This window comes from Macrobrachium nipponense, chromosome 12, assembly GCF_015104395.2.
Source record: "Macrobrachium nipponense isolate FS-2020 chromosome 12, ASM1510439v2, whole genome shotgun sequence".
NCBI classification, from domain to species: Eukaryota; Metazoa; Arthropoda; class Malacostraca; order Decapoda; family Palaemonidae; genus Macrobrachium; species Macrobrachium nipponense.
In genome coordinates this window covers 5,366,868-5,384,991 of record NC_087205.1, presented here as the reverse complement: position 1 = coordinate 5,384,991, position 18,124 = coordinate 5,366,868, and the positions used below count along the sequence as shown (strand labels likewise).

The window sequence follows — 18,124 nt, the reverse complement described above, 5'->3', positions numbered from 1 at the left end:
TCTCTCTCTCTCTCTCTCTCTCTCTCTCTCTCTCTCTCTCTCTCTCTCTCTCTGAAAATCTGTTGAATTCAATTTTAAAACCTTTTTGTCGTGGTGAAATTGCGCGAAGCCTTGTGTTAAACTAGATCTGAAAACCACATAAAAAGAACACTCAGGAACGGACTATACCATAATTTCTTACAGTCCCCTACTTTATCTCTTTGCCAACCCTTCCCCCGCCCCTTCCATCATCCCCCCACCCAAGGGCCTCCTCCTCCTCCTCCTCCACCATTCAACCCCCAGCCGGTGCTACGCCCGCCCAACCTGACGAAGAAAGAGTCCCTTCACGCCCCTCTTTCTTGGCCGGGTCTTTATGCCTCATTATGTCCAGGTATAAGATACGTGAATCAAGTCTTTTGAGAGGTCCTTCAACTACTCCCATTGCGAGATTGAGGCGCCTCTCTCTCTCTCTCCTCGACATACTCTCTCTTCTTTCCTCATCTTCATGTCTCTCGGTTTCCCTTTTTTTTTTCTCTCTCTCTCTCTCTGCCAGTCCCCCCCCCCCCTTTACACACGATTCTCTTTGGGTTCGGCGATTGCCTCTCTTTATCTCCTTTTATGCAGGCTGTTGATGTCGTCTCTCTCTCTCTCTCTCTCTCTCTCTCTCTCTCTCTCTCTCTCTCTCTCTCTCTCTCCTCCTCCTTTCTTCTTGCTCGTCGAGCGGTGAGGTTTCGAAAAGATTAATCTGTTCGTTGAATACCTTCGGTTAACGTATATGAAAATATATTAATTCCGAGGTAGAGAGATTGGAACATTAAAGGACAGTTGTAGCTTAATGTATATATATATATATATATATATTATATATATATATATATATATATCTGTGTGTGTGTATTTTAAGTCTCGCAAATTAACATTAATATTATGGAAATATTATGGAAAATTTAGAACTTAAGAGAATGTAATATTAGGGAATAACAAATCTTGAGAAAAATACATACGAATGGAAAGTTGAAAGGGTTGACTGTGTAACCTCATACTATAGGAGAAACTGTAAAATTCACACACACAGTTAGTTAACCTCTCGCAGCAATAAAAGTAGTTTTCTTTTTTTATTGTATCGACTACTGTGAACTTTACCTAATATATTTTACTTATTTCATCTTTTAAACTTTTCGAATAGTTTGATTTCATTGACCAGGCAACATTTTCCCTAGCCGAGTATTCAGAAAGACCTTCCGATATCATAACTATAAAGCATTTCAGTCAGATATTATCTCCTGTATTCTAACGATGATTCCTTCCTTATAAGGCCAAAAGACATTCGTCATTCATTATCTTCCAGTGTCTCCTCAAATATTGAAAACCCCAACCCTTCAATCGTCTTATGTCGTATGCATTCCTCGAAAATGACTTTTGATCGTTCCCAGGCCTGAAATAGTCATATAAGCTTTCCTGCGTATTTCTTAAACTTATCCTTCGTTCATTGCGTAGTTTACCTTCGTATTAACTCTTCTGCTATAACTATCTATCGTACGGTAAACCTCTTTCATTTTTAGAGATTTCAACCGCTATTTTTTCTCGCAATTAACACCAACGTCCGGAAAAAGAATTTTTATGACCATTAAGTACTATATATTTCTGCCTTTAAATAAATAAATAAATAAATACACTGTTCCACTGAATAAGTGGTGAAGTAGTGAAGTTCTCATTTATAAATAGCGTAATGGTCGTATTTATAAATAGCGCAATGGTCTTATTTATAAATAGCGTAATGGTCTTATTTATAAATAGCGTAATGGTCTAATTTATAAATAGCGTAATGGTCTGTGGCACTAATGATTACCCGTTCACTACAGACTCCTTGTGTCCCCATTGCATCATACACCAAACTCCTAGGCCTGTCCTAGGTTTTCTGAGCTTTGCATTTTTAAATGACTCAAGTATGACTTACCTTGTTCTATTGAGTTGTCGAGCAAGATGGGATTCCCTCCCCAGGACGTGACCTCCCCCGCGTTGTTGAAGGTGAGGTCAAGTCTACCGATGTATTTCCCGTAGGCGTAGGCCTGCACCACGGGCACTTTCTTCCCTGAGCTTTGGGTGGCAATGAAAGGGTATTGGTCGACGCTCATCTCCGTTGAAGGGTCCTTTCCTGTTTTGGGAGAAAGTGAAGAAGAAGAATTGAGTCGTTGTTAGAGCTATGGGTCGATAGGTTGTGGGTGTTTTGAAAGGGCAGGTTGTAAGTTAGTCGTTTATTGATTTTACAAATTACGGACATTAGTTAAGGACTCGGATCTGCGCCCCCCCCCCTCCCCCCCCCCCCAAAAAAAAAAAAAAAAAAAAAAAAGGAAAGGGTAGGTTCATTTATCTGTCAAATTCCTTACATCAGCTAAGGACTCTTCTTTCCATAACCAACACCCTCCCCCCCCTCCCAAAATAAAAAATAAATACATAGTATATTTGTTAACCATGTGAATGTAATTGAACTAGACTTAATTATCCATAGATAATCAAGGAAATGGGCCTTTGATATGACGAATTTTAACAAAAATATGACAAGAAATTTAAGTATCTAAAGTGATAGGAAAGAATGACGGCACATAATAGAACTGAGTAAAAATATTCCCGAAAACATAGTAGTGAGAGCATCGTGCGCATCTGTCTATATCCACCCCTTCGCTACAAAACGAATTCCGGAAGTGTATACAGATATACAGTATCGCTATTGTTAAGAATTTACTTTTGTCATTTTCACCGTAGCGAATGACTTGCACGCGCTTTAGCCGGCGCAGTAATTTATTACTCTGTTGTTTCCAATCCACGCTTGTGTTCAATGTATTGTCTCCCAGGTTTTCCGAATCACGGCGGCGGATGTGCTTCCTTTATCGCTATCCGGACCATCGCGAAGGTTTATTGTTTTTGATTAATCATTGGAGTTTATGTCGACGAAACTCCTAGTATATTCGTTCGGGAATAAAGCTGATGTGAATGTAGGTTTTATGCTTGCATAATTTACGTATATGAATTGGTCTTTGTGTGCCTAACACATACATACATATTAATAATAATATATATATTTACATATATATATATCTATATATATTATACTATATTATATATGTATGTATGTATGTAAGGTATTTTGTATACATGCACCTAGAAAAATAGGAGGTTAATAGAAGTAACTTTGTAAAGTCAACAATTTACTTTCCATGAAGAACAGTCAACTGGAATCTCCCCTGATCCAATTTTTTAATTTTTTCATCCACTGTGTTATAGAACACGGGAACATTAAAATTCTGTCAGTTCTTCCAGTCATACAGAGAATATTTAAGTGTCCCCCAGTGGTGCATAAGAACGATGAGAACAGTTGACTGAAGGAAGAAGTTAGCATTTCAGTATTAGTTTTAAAAAGTCCCATTAAATTTTGGGAATTTTCCAGATTTTTATCAATGACTTTCAAGTGTAAAATCACAGCTGTGTCCGTCAGACTCGCTTGATAGGGTTCTGTGACCCATTGACGCTTACATCAAACTCTCATCGTCTCTTGCAAGTCTGAAAATTGACTCTTGCAATGAAGTTGCTTGCCTCATACCCATGCCCCCACAAACAGTCACGGGAGCTTCTGGAGTACCAGCAGCGGTGCCTGGCCAACGTGACCCTGCTGTGGGCACTGGGCCCTCACACCAGAAACCAATACAGAAGCCACTTTCACGGCACCATAAGCACGAGATGACGAGGCCGGAATATGATTAATGATTCTGCCTGAACCGCTGATTTCTACCTTGGGATCAACAGCTTGTTCAGCTTTGTTGTCGAAGATAAAGAGGCAGAAGAAACGGAAGAATGCTTTCGTTGTTTATATATCCTGCATCGCCTGATAGAGAGTCGATAAGGGCATTGCTTGTATCTGCGCTTTTGGTCTTGGCATCGCATCCTGTTCTGAATTCTTGTGCAGTTTTCGCAGCCGAGTCGTCGTCGTCTTCTTCTTTTTAGTTTGAGCAAGTTCTGGATCTGACGAAAGTTGCCTTTACAGGCGTCACTGGTTTCCGATAGTCACTGGCAAATGACATGGAACATGATCATATATATAAAGCAGTGTAGTCATAAATGACATGCGTACTCACATTACTTTTTCCAGACTCCTTCATGTCACTGTCTATCGACACCCCAAGAACAGTCATGTCACTCAGCAATGCCCTGTGTATGCAGACCTTGGGGTGCTCTCTTTTTTAGTAAATTATATACGGTATTCATTATGAAGATGGATTTTGTAGGTGAAGCTTGATAAAGCGTCTTTCTATAATGCTAATCGTTTTGATATTCTGATAAGTTTTTAACTACTATATATATATATATATATATATATATATATAATATATATATATATATATATATATATATATATAATGTATATAGAGCATTTATTGTTTTTTAAGAAACGTAACAGTAAAGTTAAAATGTTATTCATAATGTGTGAGAATTAGTTCAGGTTTGTTCTCAGAGTAAATGAGAATAGCTATACTAGTGAAACAAGCAAATATGTTAAGTTTCAGGCCGGAGGTTTAAGTTGAAATTTTGAATTTAAGTCGTCATCGTGCGCCTCTTGGTTTCATATCGGATTGTATTCTTGAACGCACAATGGAAAAATGGAACTCCCACACACACATAATATATAAATATGCGTATGTAAATATACTATGCTTGTACAGTTAGTACACGCATATGTTTTAAGCGGAACAGTTTATCTTGAAATAGAAATGGCTCAGATGAAAATAAGGAAGACGTCCACACCATCATTGAAGTGGCATTGCATCATTTTGTAAACGGAGATATTTATCTTTACAAACACATTCGTACTTGCCAGATGGTTTGTTTCCAGCATCAGAAGTACAGGAATGAAATACTCAAGTTCTTTGCATCTAATTTCTAACACTTATTCGTGGAAGTAACTGGAATTTGAAAGCTGAGTTCACGTTATCCGATCCAACCCTCTCAACGTCAGTATTTCTTCCGTTCCCAAGTCACACACTACTCTTTCGAAACACATGCGGTCACGTTCCTTCTGAAATTATTAGCGGATTTCAAAAGACTCCGTCATTTCTCCTCATTCCCTCATTCATCACTCCATTTGTGTCAAGAGGCATTTTTGCCGGACTTTATGGAGCTCTCGTATTTTTGGATGCAATTCAGACTAAAAGCGACTTTTGCTGCGGGGAGCAACGTGAATATCTCTCACTTCTTTTCTTTGCCTGACTTATTTCTTTTTCAAAGCAACATCTTCAAAAAAAAAAAGGCTGTCATTTATGTCATTCATTCCCAGGCGAATTTTATATAAGTAAAAGATGAAAATGTCAGCAACCGTTACAGTGAAACTTATAGACAAACACAGTTACGATGAAAACTGTAGACAAAAGAAGTCACAATAAAAACTAGAAAAAAAAACCCTCACAATAAAAACTTTAGACAGAATCCATTACAGTGAAAACTATAGACAAAAAACAGCCATAATGAAAACTGTACATAAAGTTTTTGTAGTATGATGTCATATTGATATTATCTATGTCCCTTCAAAAGGCACCGATTCTCTCTCTCTCTCTCTCTCTCTCTCTCTCTCTCTCTCTCTCTCTCTCTCTCTCTCTCTCTCTCTCTCTCTCTCTCTCTCTATTTAAATGCTGCGTCGACTCTCACTGACCTGTATATAAGAAAGTATTGGTGTGTCCGCCGACAACCACATCCACTTCTCCAACCTCTTGGGCAATCATGATGTCCTTTCTGTATCCAGCATGTCCTAAAGCGATGATGATGTCCACTCCTTGACTTTTGAGTCTCTTGGCCTCCTCGCGAACTGCCTTCACTTCGTCGGTGATGTCCAGTTTACCGGGACTTGAAATAACCTGTTAAGGGAGAAGAAATTGTTATAAATTTTGCCTGTTCGTTATAACTGTTTAGTGGTCAAGAACAACCTGCTGTGTCATTCAGCTTCTTAGTATTGGCATTTGCTTTTACATGTTTTAATGTCGTTTCTTTTTTAAAGACCCCGTATAATTGTGTCAACTTTTTGTTAAAAGAGAGTGTATGTTCGTGTCAATTTTTTTTTGAAATGTCCCTATATATTCTTGTAAATTTGTTTGTGAAAGAGATCGCCGTATGTTCGTTTGATTTTTGTAAAGGTCTCCGCATGCTCGTGTCATTTTTAATTTTATTTTTAGGGTCCCCGTGTGTTCGTGTTAATATTATAGTTAAAGGTCCCTGTTGTTGGTGTTAATATTTTTTTTTGTAAAAGGCCCCCGTATGTTCGTGTAATTTTTTTTTTAAGTCCCTCGTTTGTTCGTGCCAATTTTTTTTAAAGGTCCGTATGTTTGCGTCCATGTTTTTGTTAAAGGTCCCTAAGTATTAGTGTCAGTATTTTTTGTTAAAGGTCTCCGTATGCTCGTGTTCATTTTTCATGAAAGGTCCCCGTTTGTTCGTGTCAATTTTTTTCAAGGTACCCCGTAATTTCATGTTAGGTTTTTGTTAAAGGTCACCGTAATTTCTCGTCAGTTTTTTGTTTAAAGGTCCCCGTATATTCGTTGTCTTTTTTGTTAAAGGTCTCCGTATGTTCGTGTAAATTTTTATAAAAGATCTTCATATCTTCGTGTCAATTTTTTATAAAAGGACCACATATGTTCGTGTCATTTTTTTTTTTCTATATATATATATAAAATGTCCACATATGTTCGTAGTTGTGTCAGTTTTTTTTTATAAAAAGGACCAAACATATGTTCGTGTCAAATTTTTTTTTTTTTTTTTTTTTTTTTTTTTTTTTTTTTTTTTTTTTAATAAAAATGTCACATATGTTCGTGTCAATTTTTTTATAAAAGGTCCACATGCGTTCCTGTCTATTTATTTATAAAAGGTCCACATACGTTCGTTCAGTTTTTTGTTAAGGTCACCGTATATTGATGTCATTTTTTGTTAAAATCGACTTCATTTAGATGACGCAATTAGGCGGTGGGATGAGAAGGGAAGTCTGGTACCGGCAGCAGTGGATCACACTGAAGCTCAAGAACCAACAAGATTCGTCTTTAAACGGCATTTGTCTTCTTTTTTTTTCTTTTATTTCATGGACTTCACAGTGTGACGTTGGATTTCTCAGTGGTCCTACGAATAAACTGCTTTACCAGTTGAAGATTTCGATTCCGGAATGTGGAGAGCTAAGAAAATCACTGTTTGAGTATGAATAGAAATGTTCTTATTTTGTTCACGGATGAAGATCCATAATTGGCTTGGTGCTGTGAGGCGGCGATTTGCTCTTTGAAAATAAATATATATATATATATATATATATATATATATATATATATATATATATATATATATATATATATATATATATATATGTATGTATTGATATATATATATATATATATATATATATATATATATATATTATATATATATATATATTAATTTAAGTACCTCTTCAAGAAACATCTTTGCGAGAATGTAAAGGATCTCTATGAATGACGAAGAAGTCACTTCTGTAGATTAACGAAAATATACCACAGCATTTTTTTTTTATATATAACGGAATTTACTATTCATGAATTTCAATATTTTGTAGATGGAGTATTAAATATGGCGTAAGCAAGTTTATGCTTTATCAATGTTTTCATGGTTTATAAAAAAAAGTTGTTCAAAGTAATAGGTTAATGCAAACCGCAGTAGATATATCTCCTTTTGCCAATACGTACAAGCTACGTAATTGAGCGATTTTAGGAAGCAGTTTTCACCTTACCGTTATCCGCATCTGCCGTTATAATAAATAAATTATTAATGTTAATGAATCTCTATCGAGGCAAATTATGACGGAACTCTCTCTCTCTCTTGAATAATCAGGTTTACAACTTCTTCGGATTTTACTTGGAAATCCGAATATAGCCAAACAAAATAAGAGAAAAATGTCTCTCCGCTGTTAGTTTTGTAACGCTAACTATACGCAGGATGTTTGAAGAATTGGGCGTGTGTGTGTGTGTGGTGTGTGTGTGTGTGTGTGTGAGCAGGAAAACAAACATTAGGATTTTTCTTTGCGAACTTTACCCACTTTGTTTGCTGGTCTCAAAGATTACAAGTATTGTACGTTTTTGCTATTTCCCCTACAAGGCTGAATGCTGTTGTAAGTAGTTGCAACAGGAAGATCTTCATGAATGTAATCCTTGTTTATATATATATGTACGTCGACACGAGCTTCCTTCAGATCCGTGATTCTCGTGCGTGCAAACGCAGAAACATACGTATACATGTATGCACACATGTACGTTTGTATACCGTCTCAATCATTTCATACTAATTATATTTTACAAAAGAAATGCGTCTCCGATTATGACGAATTTTTCCTATAACAGACAAATGTAAAAAAACTTCAGACGAGCGATTCGTTCACAAAGTATTCTTTGTACCAACCATATAAACAACTTGTTTACCTAAAGCTGATGAAATTTGAACGAATCTCTCTCTCTCTTCTCTCTCTCTCTCTCTCTCTCTCTCTCTCTTCTAAGTAAACACGTGACGTCCGGAGACGTTTTGGGCCCTGTTAACGATAATGTTGACATCCCGAGGAGTCCAGTCAAATTTTAAACATGGTAGGAAAATGGAAACGGATGCGATTCCTGTTTGGGCTTGAATCTCTTTATTCTTTATCTTCTTCTTCTTCTTCTTCCTCTTCTTCTTCTTCTGCTGCCGTGAACAAGGGGCCCCTTGTCGTCTGGTGTTAATAGAGACGATATCCTTTATGCGTCGAAGGAAGTGAGGATGGTATGCAAACCCCGTCAGCAGCCGAGTTTGATATGTCGACAGATGTGATGGGACACCAGTTATACAATTATTTATAGTACATATATGCAATTACTGTTCGTTCAGTCATTCGGTTAAACCACTGGTGTTCCATGTCTTTGGATAACTCTCTCTCTCTCTCTCTCTCTCTCTCTCTCTCTCTCTTCTCGTTGAAAGAGAAACCTTGTCCGCATAACTACCATTCAAATTTTACCAAGTGATATCTCGCCGATAATGGTGGTAATGAGGAGTCTCTCTCTCTCTCTCTCTCTCTCTCTCTCTCTCTCTCTCTCTCTCTCTCATATACGCACTCACACATACGCGAACAAAAGGTTTACTCATTAGCTATCATGCAAAACTAATGAAGGCTAACTCTTGACTGTATGTGATGTTATTGACGAATGTTCAGTATCCGTACATAGCATTAATAAGCATTGTTCATGTAGCATTGTTAATATAGAATTGTTAACGTAGAATTGAAGGCTCCAGTTGCACTTTGAAGCGAAGTCCGCCGTCCTTGTTTTTGGGGATTTTTCGGCGAGGACCAACGATCACTCTCGAAGACTTTTCGCAACCGATATTGTGTTAACTGTTGGAGGACAATATTTGGAGTATTAATTAGTCAAACGTTTGTTTCATTCATTTTTCGTTGAGTTGGGAGGCTGTTTACATAATACGCGGAAGTGAAACATCAAACAGTGACGCCCTTTGATGTAGTAGGTTGTAGGGGAGATCGAGGATGCCTTTGAAGCGGGTAAAATGGAGCTGGATCAGCCGACGCCAACGGACGCTGCGAGTCCCGAGTGTTTGTACTCGCTGGCGTGAAGGGCATTTTATAGCCTTATTTCCGGCCGGCGGAAAGAATATATCCCGTACACGGTCATTTGCCGCTGAACTGCATAGAAGACGTGTTGTTTCCGATGAGCTCTGCTCGAGAGACTCGAGATGTTAAACTTTCTACGTCACAAGCAGCAGCAGCAGTACCAGGGTCCCTAGTTACCCCCCCAAACGAGGCCAGTGTTTACTCTGCGAAAGTCAAACCATTACATAAACGTCTGGCCTGTCTTTATTCTCTGCGCTTTCGAATTTTTGTTTCCCTTAAATTCGCCTTCCCCTCTGGCCGAGAGTCTTCTGTAAACAGTCATCACCGTCATCTCATGCTTATGATGAAGCGATCCATCATTTCACTCTCCCTCCCTCCATCCCTCCCTCCTTCTTTCACCATTACGCGAACCCCGTGACGTCCCTTTTTTTTTTATTTTCCATTTGGTGTTTTCTTATCCTTGTTGGTCTGTGATGGATGGAGCATATGACATTTTCGTCTTTCATCTCCATGTGGTTTACTCTCTCTCTCTCTCTCTCTCTCTCTCTCTCTCTCTCTCTCTCTCTTCCTGGCCTTGTCGCGCAGTGGTAAGCATGCATAGCCAACAAACTAAGGGATTGTGTTCGGTTCTCGAACCGGACGAGGAGAGTTGATGAATGTCCAAAGTCCAGCATACTCTCTGTACCTAGTTGTTAATAAAGTGTTGTGGGTCGCAGTTGTTTGGCGCGCGGAGAGGGAGAAAGAAAGAAGTAAAAATACAGTATACTTTCCAAACTGTATTTCAAAAAAATAATTACGCGAAGTGTCTCTTAAAACAAGAATTTAAATGGTAAATTTGCCTTTCTCAGAACGGCCAAGTTTGAATATAGAACCCCCCCCCCCCCCCTCTCTCTCTCTCTCTCTCTCTCTCTCTCTCTCTCTCTCTCTCTCTCTCTCAAGTTGATACCCTGGCGAATCAACATTTGCTTGAAGTGCCTCAAGTAACAGAAAGAGACACCCAAGAGAGGACTATCCAGTAAGATGAGATTTCTTTCAGCGTTCCTACTCACTGGTTCGTTTCATTCCGGTAGGAGTTTGTTTATTCGTTGTTGGCAGCCCTTTTATTTATAAAAAAAAAATGTCGTCACACACACACACACACACACACATATATATAATATATATTGTATATTACCTATACAAAATATAAGTATGCGTGACCGATAACTCTCGCACTTACCAAAAAAACAAGTAGGAAGAAAAAAAATAAAGCAAGGAATAAGAAAACAGAAAATTGATAAAACTAATTATGATAACGATTACGGAAAGATAACCATTGGAATGTAATGGAAAATAGTCTATTTGTAAAGATTCGAATGTATATTTCTTATATTGGCATCCAAGACTCTGATGATCAACTCATTACTTTTATAGAAACCATATCAGATCTTTGAAACTCGGCTTGCTTACTTTGTTTGTCATTTTAAGAATACCTCGCCTTAATAAGCATAAGATTATGGCCGCTAGGTAAACAAATATTAGATATAACGTGCAAACAAATAGCTGTGTCAGAGAGAGATAGAGAGAGAGAGAGAGAGAGAGAGAGAGAGAGAGAGAGAGAGAGAGAGAGAGAGAGAGAGAGAGTCTTCACATTTAGCTCCCTGCTAGCGCATTGTTTATCATATTGATGGTAGTGACGAGTGGCTCTAAGTGATTCAAAGCACATGAAGTGACATTGTGACCTTTTAGACGGCAGTAACAGTGACCTGTGTTGACCCAGCTACTGCAGTTATATCATGTTCATAATAAAATAACTAAAAGAGGTTTAATACAGTATAACAAATGTTATACAAATCTTTTTCCTGGTCTTATTAAAAACATTATAAAGTTTTTTCTTATTTTCATGCAGAATTAAAGCATTGTTAGTAATGTACCGAACTTTTGTATGCTTTCTTGACTGTTTGTTTAGAACTGCCGTAACAAGTCATATTTTGTTTACTGATGCCGTAGTGGTAACGGTGTTTACGTTGCAACATCGCCCCGCATAGTCGGAATTATAAACAAAAATCTTTTCATCCTATTTTTAGGTTTGTTTGTGCGGAGAATGTTTTCCGTTTCTCGCAAATCAGACCATTAAAAGCCACAGCAGAAGGGTGTCTTCCTATTGGCATTCCTCACAAGTAGTATCTAGATGCATCAGCGCCTATATTTGCTTTCGTAGAAATAACACTTTCAGCTTAGCAACGCGATAGCTTTCGGGGAAAAAAAGCTTGTGTTGTTTTGCGGCAAATAAACAATGGCGGCTCACGCACGCGTTTCATAAAAGCCTTTTAACAAATGCTCATAATAATATTCTTTATCTTCTGGTAAAGTAAGTTTTAGATTTAGAAGTGTCCTGTTTATAAAGATACCACAGAATGCGCTTGAATTATCAGTGAGCGCAATTTAAATTATCTAAGGTTTGAATTATGAATGATTTTGGGTTAATGGATAGTGTGCTTTTTATTTTATTGTTTTGTTGAAGCTCATAATATTTACTGCTTAATTAACATAGATACAGTCTCTCTCTCTCTCTCTCTCTCTCTCTCTCTCTCTCTCTCTCTCTCTCTCTCTCTCTCTCTCTCTCTCTCTCTCTCTGTAGAAATCACAAGGACTGGACTATTCTCCTATCTGGAGACTGACTTTCCTTTCGTAGACTGGAAAGAACGAATAGGAGGTTGTGGTTGTATTTATACATATAAAAAAGAGAGTAATAGTAGTGCAGAAGATAAGAGGCAATTCGAAAAGCTATTATATATGCTACTAGAATACAACATTCAACAAATAAATACCTGCCAACAAGAAAGGAAAATACTTTAGACCTAGTATTTGTGAACGAGGTGAATTAAGTTAAAGAAATAAATGTTTTATAATGTCGAGTATTTCAGACCATAATGTCATAGAATTAACAGTCCATTCCAATGCAAGTGAAAACAGAGATAAGCAAGAAATGAAAAAGTGGGAAGGATATGGAAAATACAACTTCTACAGTAAAAATATAAAATGGCCAGAAATAAATGAAGAATTAAACAAAGATTGGGATAACATTTTCGTAAGTGATGACATAAGGGTAAATACGGAGATACTATATAAAATATTAGAGAAAATAGTGGAAAAATATATACCAAAGAAGAAAAGTAAACATCAGTCATGCATACCAAGAGACAGAAGGATCTTGTTCTAGAAAATCAGAAAGTGGAAAAAAAAGTCTTGCAAAAGAAAAAAATGCATGGAAAGTTATAGAACTAAAAAGTAAGATAGAAAATGCAGGACAAAAGATTATACAATCAAAAGAAAATGAAAAACGGGACTTGGAAGAAAAAACCCTAGTAAATATCAAGCAAAACCCCAAACTATTATACTCGTACGCGAAAAAGATGAATAAAAGAAGAATAGAAATAGGCCCTCTAAGAATTGAAGGGAGATTAACGAATGAAAAAAAGGAAATATGCAACATATTGGCAGAACGATATAAGAGAGAATTCACCCCTAGAATTGATAATGAAGATAATGATATAGAAGTAAGGGACGAAAATAGTGAATATTTAGATGACATAGATATTAATGAAACTGATATTGTGCAGGCTATTAATGAAATTAAAAATGGAGCTGCTGCAGGTCCTGATGGTGTTCCTGCTATTTTGTTAAAGAAAGTAGTTCATTCTATCGCAAAGCCACTTGCAATACTATTAAGACAAAGTGTAGATACAGGCAAGATTTATGATGAGCACAAATTAGCATATATTACCCTTACTTTCAAAAGTGGATCAAGACTAGAGGCAAGTAATGATAGGCCTGTGAGTCTAACATCACATATTATGAAAGTGTATGAAAGGGTAATGAAGAAAAATATTATGAAACATTTAATAAAAAATAATTTGTTTAATATAGGACAACATGGTTTCGTACCCGGAAAAAGTACACAAACCCAACTGTTAGTCCACCGTGAGAACATATACAAAAAATATGAAAAGCGGAAATGAAACAGATGTGGTTTATTTAGACTTTGCAAAAGCTTTTGACAAGGTAGACCATAATATATTAGCGAAGAAAATTAGAAAACACAATATCGTGGATAAAGTAGGAAGATGGTTAAAAGAATTTTTACACAACAGAAAACAGATAGTTATTGCAAACGATGAGAAATCGGATGAAGCTAAGGTAATATCCGGTGGGCCACAAGGTACGGTGTTAGCTGCAATACTGTTTGTTATTATGATTGCAGACATAGACAGTAATGTTAAGGACTCGGTAGTGAGTAGTTTCGCCGATGACACAAGAATAAGTAGAGAAATTACTTGTGATGAAGATAGGAACGCTCTACAAAGAGACCTTAACAAAGTATATGATTGGGCAGAGGTAAATAGGATGGTATTTAACTCTAATAAATTTGAATCAATAAATTATGGAAACAGAGAAGGAAAGCTATATGCATATAGGGGACTAATAATGAGACAATCACAAATAAGGAAGCAGTTAAAGACCTTGGTGTGATGATGAATAGGAACATGTTATGCAATGATCAAATAGCAATTCTATTGGCAAAATGTAAAGCAAAAATGGGAATGTTGTTACGGCACTTCAAAACAAGAAAAGCTGAACACATGATTATGCTTTATAAATCATATGTTCGTAGTCCACTTGAATATTGCAATATGATATGGTACCCACACTATCAAAAGGATATTGCACAAATAGAGAGTGTACAAAGGTCCTTTACAGCTAGAATAGAAGAAGTTAAGGACCTTGACTACTGTGAAAGACTACAATCCTTAAAATTATTTAGTCTAGAAAGGAGAAGAGAACGCTACATGATAATTCAGGCATGGAAACAGATAGAAGGAATAGCCGAAAACATCATCGAGGTAAAAATATCAGAGAGAGCAAGCAGAGGTAGATTAATAGTGCCCAAAACTATACGAGGAATAATAAGGAAAGCACATGGAACGTTAATCCACTTTGCACCAGCATCGATAATGCAGCGTCTATTCAATGCGTTGCCAGCTCATCTGAGGAATATATCAGGAGTGAGCGTAGATGTGTTTAAGAATAAGCTCGACAAATATCTAAGCTGCATCCCAGACCATCCAAGGTTGGAAGATGCAAAATATACCGGAAGATGTACTAGCAACTCTCTGGTAGACATTAGAGGTGCCTCGCACTGAGGGACCTGGGGCAACCCGAACAAGATGTAAGGTCTGTAAGGTAAGGTCTCTCTCTCTCTCTCTCTCTCTCTCTCTCTCTCTTGTTGGTATTCCTCATATTAGCTAATGCATTCTCTTCCGTGACATCTCGGTCGATCACAGTGAAACACTTCACCTCCTTACGTAACGAAAACTGGTAACAGGAAATACGATTTCAATAAAATGTAATCTCGGACGAGGAATGACATAAGGTACAAGATGACACCACAAGCCCAGTCAGGAACTCGGTAGAAAGTGAAATGGAAGGAAAGGGGGTGCGTTTCCTCCGTACAGTGATCCTGATACGAATCACAGAATTCTTGAGAAAGGAGGCTTGAGTAATGTGACTCTCTCTCTCTCTCTCTCTCTCTCTCTCTCTCTCTCTCTCTCTCTCTCTCTCGCAGTTTTCGAGCCTCGGCGAAGTTTGTGATTATTCACTTTGCGTAACATAATAAAACATCGTGCGAGGGAGGATGATCCGAATCTTGTACCTCGAATTCCTTCGTCTTCGTCCGCGACTCTGCAATTACCGGTGTGGTGGACCCCGTGATTTGCGCCGTTGCATTTGCATTGGCGCTACGCAAGGATCGGGTGTCGTTCTGCACGTTGTCGCGTGATATTATTTCCTCCTCCTCCTCCTCTCCTCCTCCTCCTCCTCCCGCTTACTTTAGACTTTGCTAGATTAAACATACTTTGCGTGGCTTTCCATAAAGTCAAGTTTTGAACGAAAATAACTTGATGAAATTTCCTCAGAATCTTCAATATTTTCAGTCCATCCAGTCATTTTTAGGTAAAACTGTTTTAATTTCCATAGAGAATGTCAAAGGTGTTTGGCAGAAATCCGCCGATGGAATATTCTCAATCTTAGACATTGAAGGTTCATTCAGCCACTGGATATTTTGAGATGTAGTTATTCAGTCAGTACAGATTTAGATGTGTAATTAATTAGTCGGGCCAGCCCTTCGAATCATATATATGTGTATATATATATATATATCTATAGGATATATATATATATATATATTATATATATTATATATATAGATATATATATATATATGTGTGTGTGTGTGTGTGTGTGTGTGTGTATGTATGTGTATAATTTTTTTTAACTACGTTGACCAGTGTCATAATCTCCTTTCTCCTTCCTGTACGTTTTACCCTAGTTCGGAGAACGTTATTCCAATGACGAAATGACTCCGGTTTTCGAGAGGTCTTCCTTATGGTATTCTCGTGATTGGCAGAGTAAAAGCCTTTTGGACGGATTTCGACATTGCGTGAGGTCGCGTGGATTTCGGTCTTTATTGATAGTTTTTTGTGGGCATTATGAAATGTTTAGTATCATATATATTATTAATATTATTAGTATCTCATATTACATGTTATTATAAGCTGTACATTATGTATTCCAGGGCATGGTAAATTATCCACCAAAGGACAAAAATATGAAGTTGTTTTGTCTCGTTATTCTCTACATAATATATTTTCTTAAGCTTTCTCCGCCTCTCTTTTGCTTTCCGTGGTTATCCATTTTGTCGAATTAGAGTGGCACATGCTAATTACAACAAAATACAAGAAATTTTAATTAAAGTAGTGAGCCAGACTTTACCCCCAACGATTCGCTTGGTTAAACGCTATAACTGCTTGTTTGGGTGTTCTTGTGAGGTTCTTGACTGAAAGCATCATTCGTTAAGAAATTTTATTGCATTATTTTTAGCTTAAACGCGGTCTCTTATATGTATGATGAAACTATTCAAATTGAAGCTTGCATAGCCTATGTTCATAACAAACATGCGTTTGTCACCAAAGTGTTGGGCGTTTTAATTTTTTCCAGGAAGGATTGTGTTATGGTGTTAATGACGTCAAAAATGACCAAAAACTTACACTTGTTCTCTATTGTATTTGGCAATGAATAAATTTGATGCATGATATGTTATTTATAAAACGATATAGGAATTGTTTTTTCAGTGACAAAAAAGTTTTAGCCAGAGTTTATTATTTTATTTTACGAACTGAATTGGCAAAAACAAAATGTGTGTTTCAGTCAAGGAGTATTCTGTCACCTTTTTTACCTAACTGGCGTTACACAAAAAGGTCATCGATTCAGTGATTCAGCTTGCAATTGTTATCAATTAGATAACGTGGGATTAGCGCAAATTCGCATTCATAGTGTCGACTGGTGTCAGAAATATACTGCTGTTATTAATCAAAGCATAAATTTAAAAAGGAAAATTACTGGGACGTGTTCGTTGTAAGTCAACCTAACAAGTGACTATGACCTGCAATAATGAACGACGGAGATTTGTGCGTTTTGCCGATAAGATTGAAATTACTCCCAAGGTAGACTCAAGGACGCACAAATATATTTCCTGAGCACATAAATCCTCTTGTGACATAATGCATAGTTTTTGAAGTTCACTCCGAAACGATATTTCTTTTTAGACGCATGACATTCATTTTCTTTCAGCGTTGATTACTCCCATAGTGTTGGGACTCGGCTAGCGACCTGTCGCTGGCATACGATTCCCACGGTCTGTTGCGAATTTCTGATCGCTGGTATTACGAGAAATGTTAGCATAGTACGAAAAAGTAAATGCTTATTCATACTCCGGCCTCAATATGACCCATGGCCTCCGGCACCAGACTGTTAAAGTTTAAAGGAAGATTCATTAACTCTCAAAATTGGTATTTTCATGGGTCAGCAAGCGAATATGCTACAGAATACATTTTTAACTTTATTAGTAGCTTTTCCTTAGAGAGAGAGAGAGAGAGAGAGAGAGAGAGAGAGAGAGAGAGAGAGAGAGAGTCAGGTAGCGTAAACTTACACCACCTTTTGTAATCAGGCATAATCAGAGGAGAGTCAGGGAGATGACGTAAATGAACTAAATCAGGGACAAGGAAATGTTAATACGTCTTGGAAGATAAGAAAAAGGTCATTGAAAGGGAGATACAAGTTTTTTGTATGAAATAAGACTTTGCTGCAAGCGAAGGTTACATACTATAAAGAAAAGTAGGCAATAGAGGAAACAGGAAAGTAAGGGAAGCGCCGATTTAAAAAAAAAAAAAATAAAATAATAATAATAATAATAATAATAATAATAATAATAATAATAAAGTAAAACCTACTGATGATGGTAACAGAAAACGTCAACCAATGTCATCACTGTATCAGGTTTAAAAGAGAGAGAGAGAGAGAGAGAGAGAGAGAGAGAGAGAGAGAGAGAGAGAGAGAGAGAGAGAGAGAGAGAGAGAGAGGAAATAACAGTATTACTGTGAAAAGAAAAGGCAAAATGAATATTATAAG

General features: G+C 37.2%; 1 protein-coding gene and 1 long non-coding RNA gene across 6 annotated transcripts in view; one reads left to right on the top strand and one right to left on the bottom strand.

Moving 5' to 3' along the window:
• Positions 1 to 18,124, top strand: part of LOC135224316 (uncharacterized) — a 278,217-nt gene that overhangs the window by 121,272 nt on the left and 138,821 nt on the right. The gene's annotated exons all lie outside the window — the stretch shown is intronic.
• The window catches only part of LOC135224314 (snake venom 5'-nucleotidase-like), a 139,513-nt gene that overhangs the window by 68,860 nt on the left and 52,529 nt on the right, over positions 1 to 18,124 (bottom strand). The window contains exons 4-5 of the mRNA XM_064263181.1: positions 5,678 to 5,879; positions 1,937 to 2,134 (exon numbers count right to left, since the gene is read on the bottom strand). Of these exons, the coding sequence (XP_064119251.1) occupies positions 1,937 to 2,134; positions 5,678 to 5,879 (400 nt within the window). The remainder of the gene's footprint in view (positions 1 to 1,936; positions 2,135 to 5,677; positions 5,880 to 18,124) is intronic.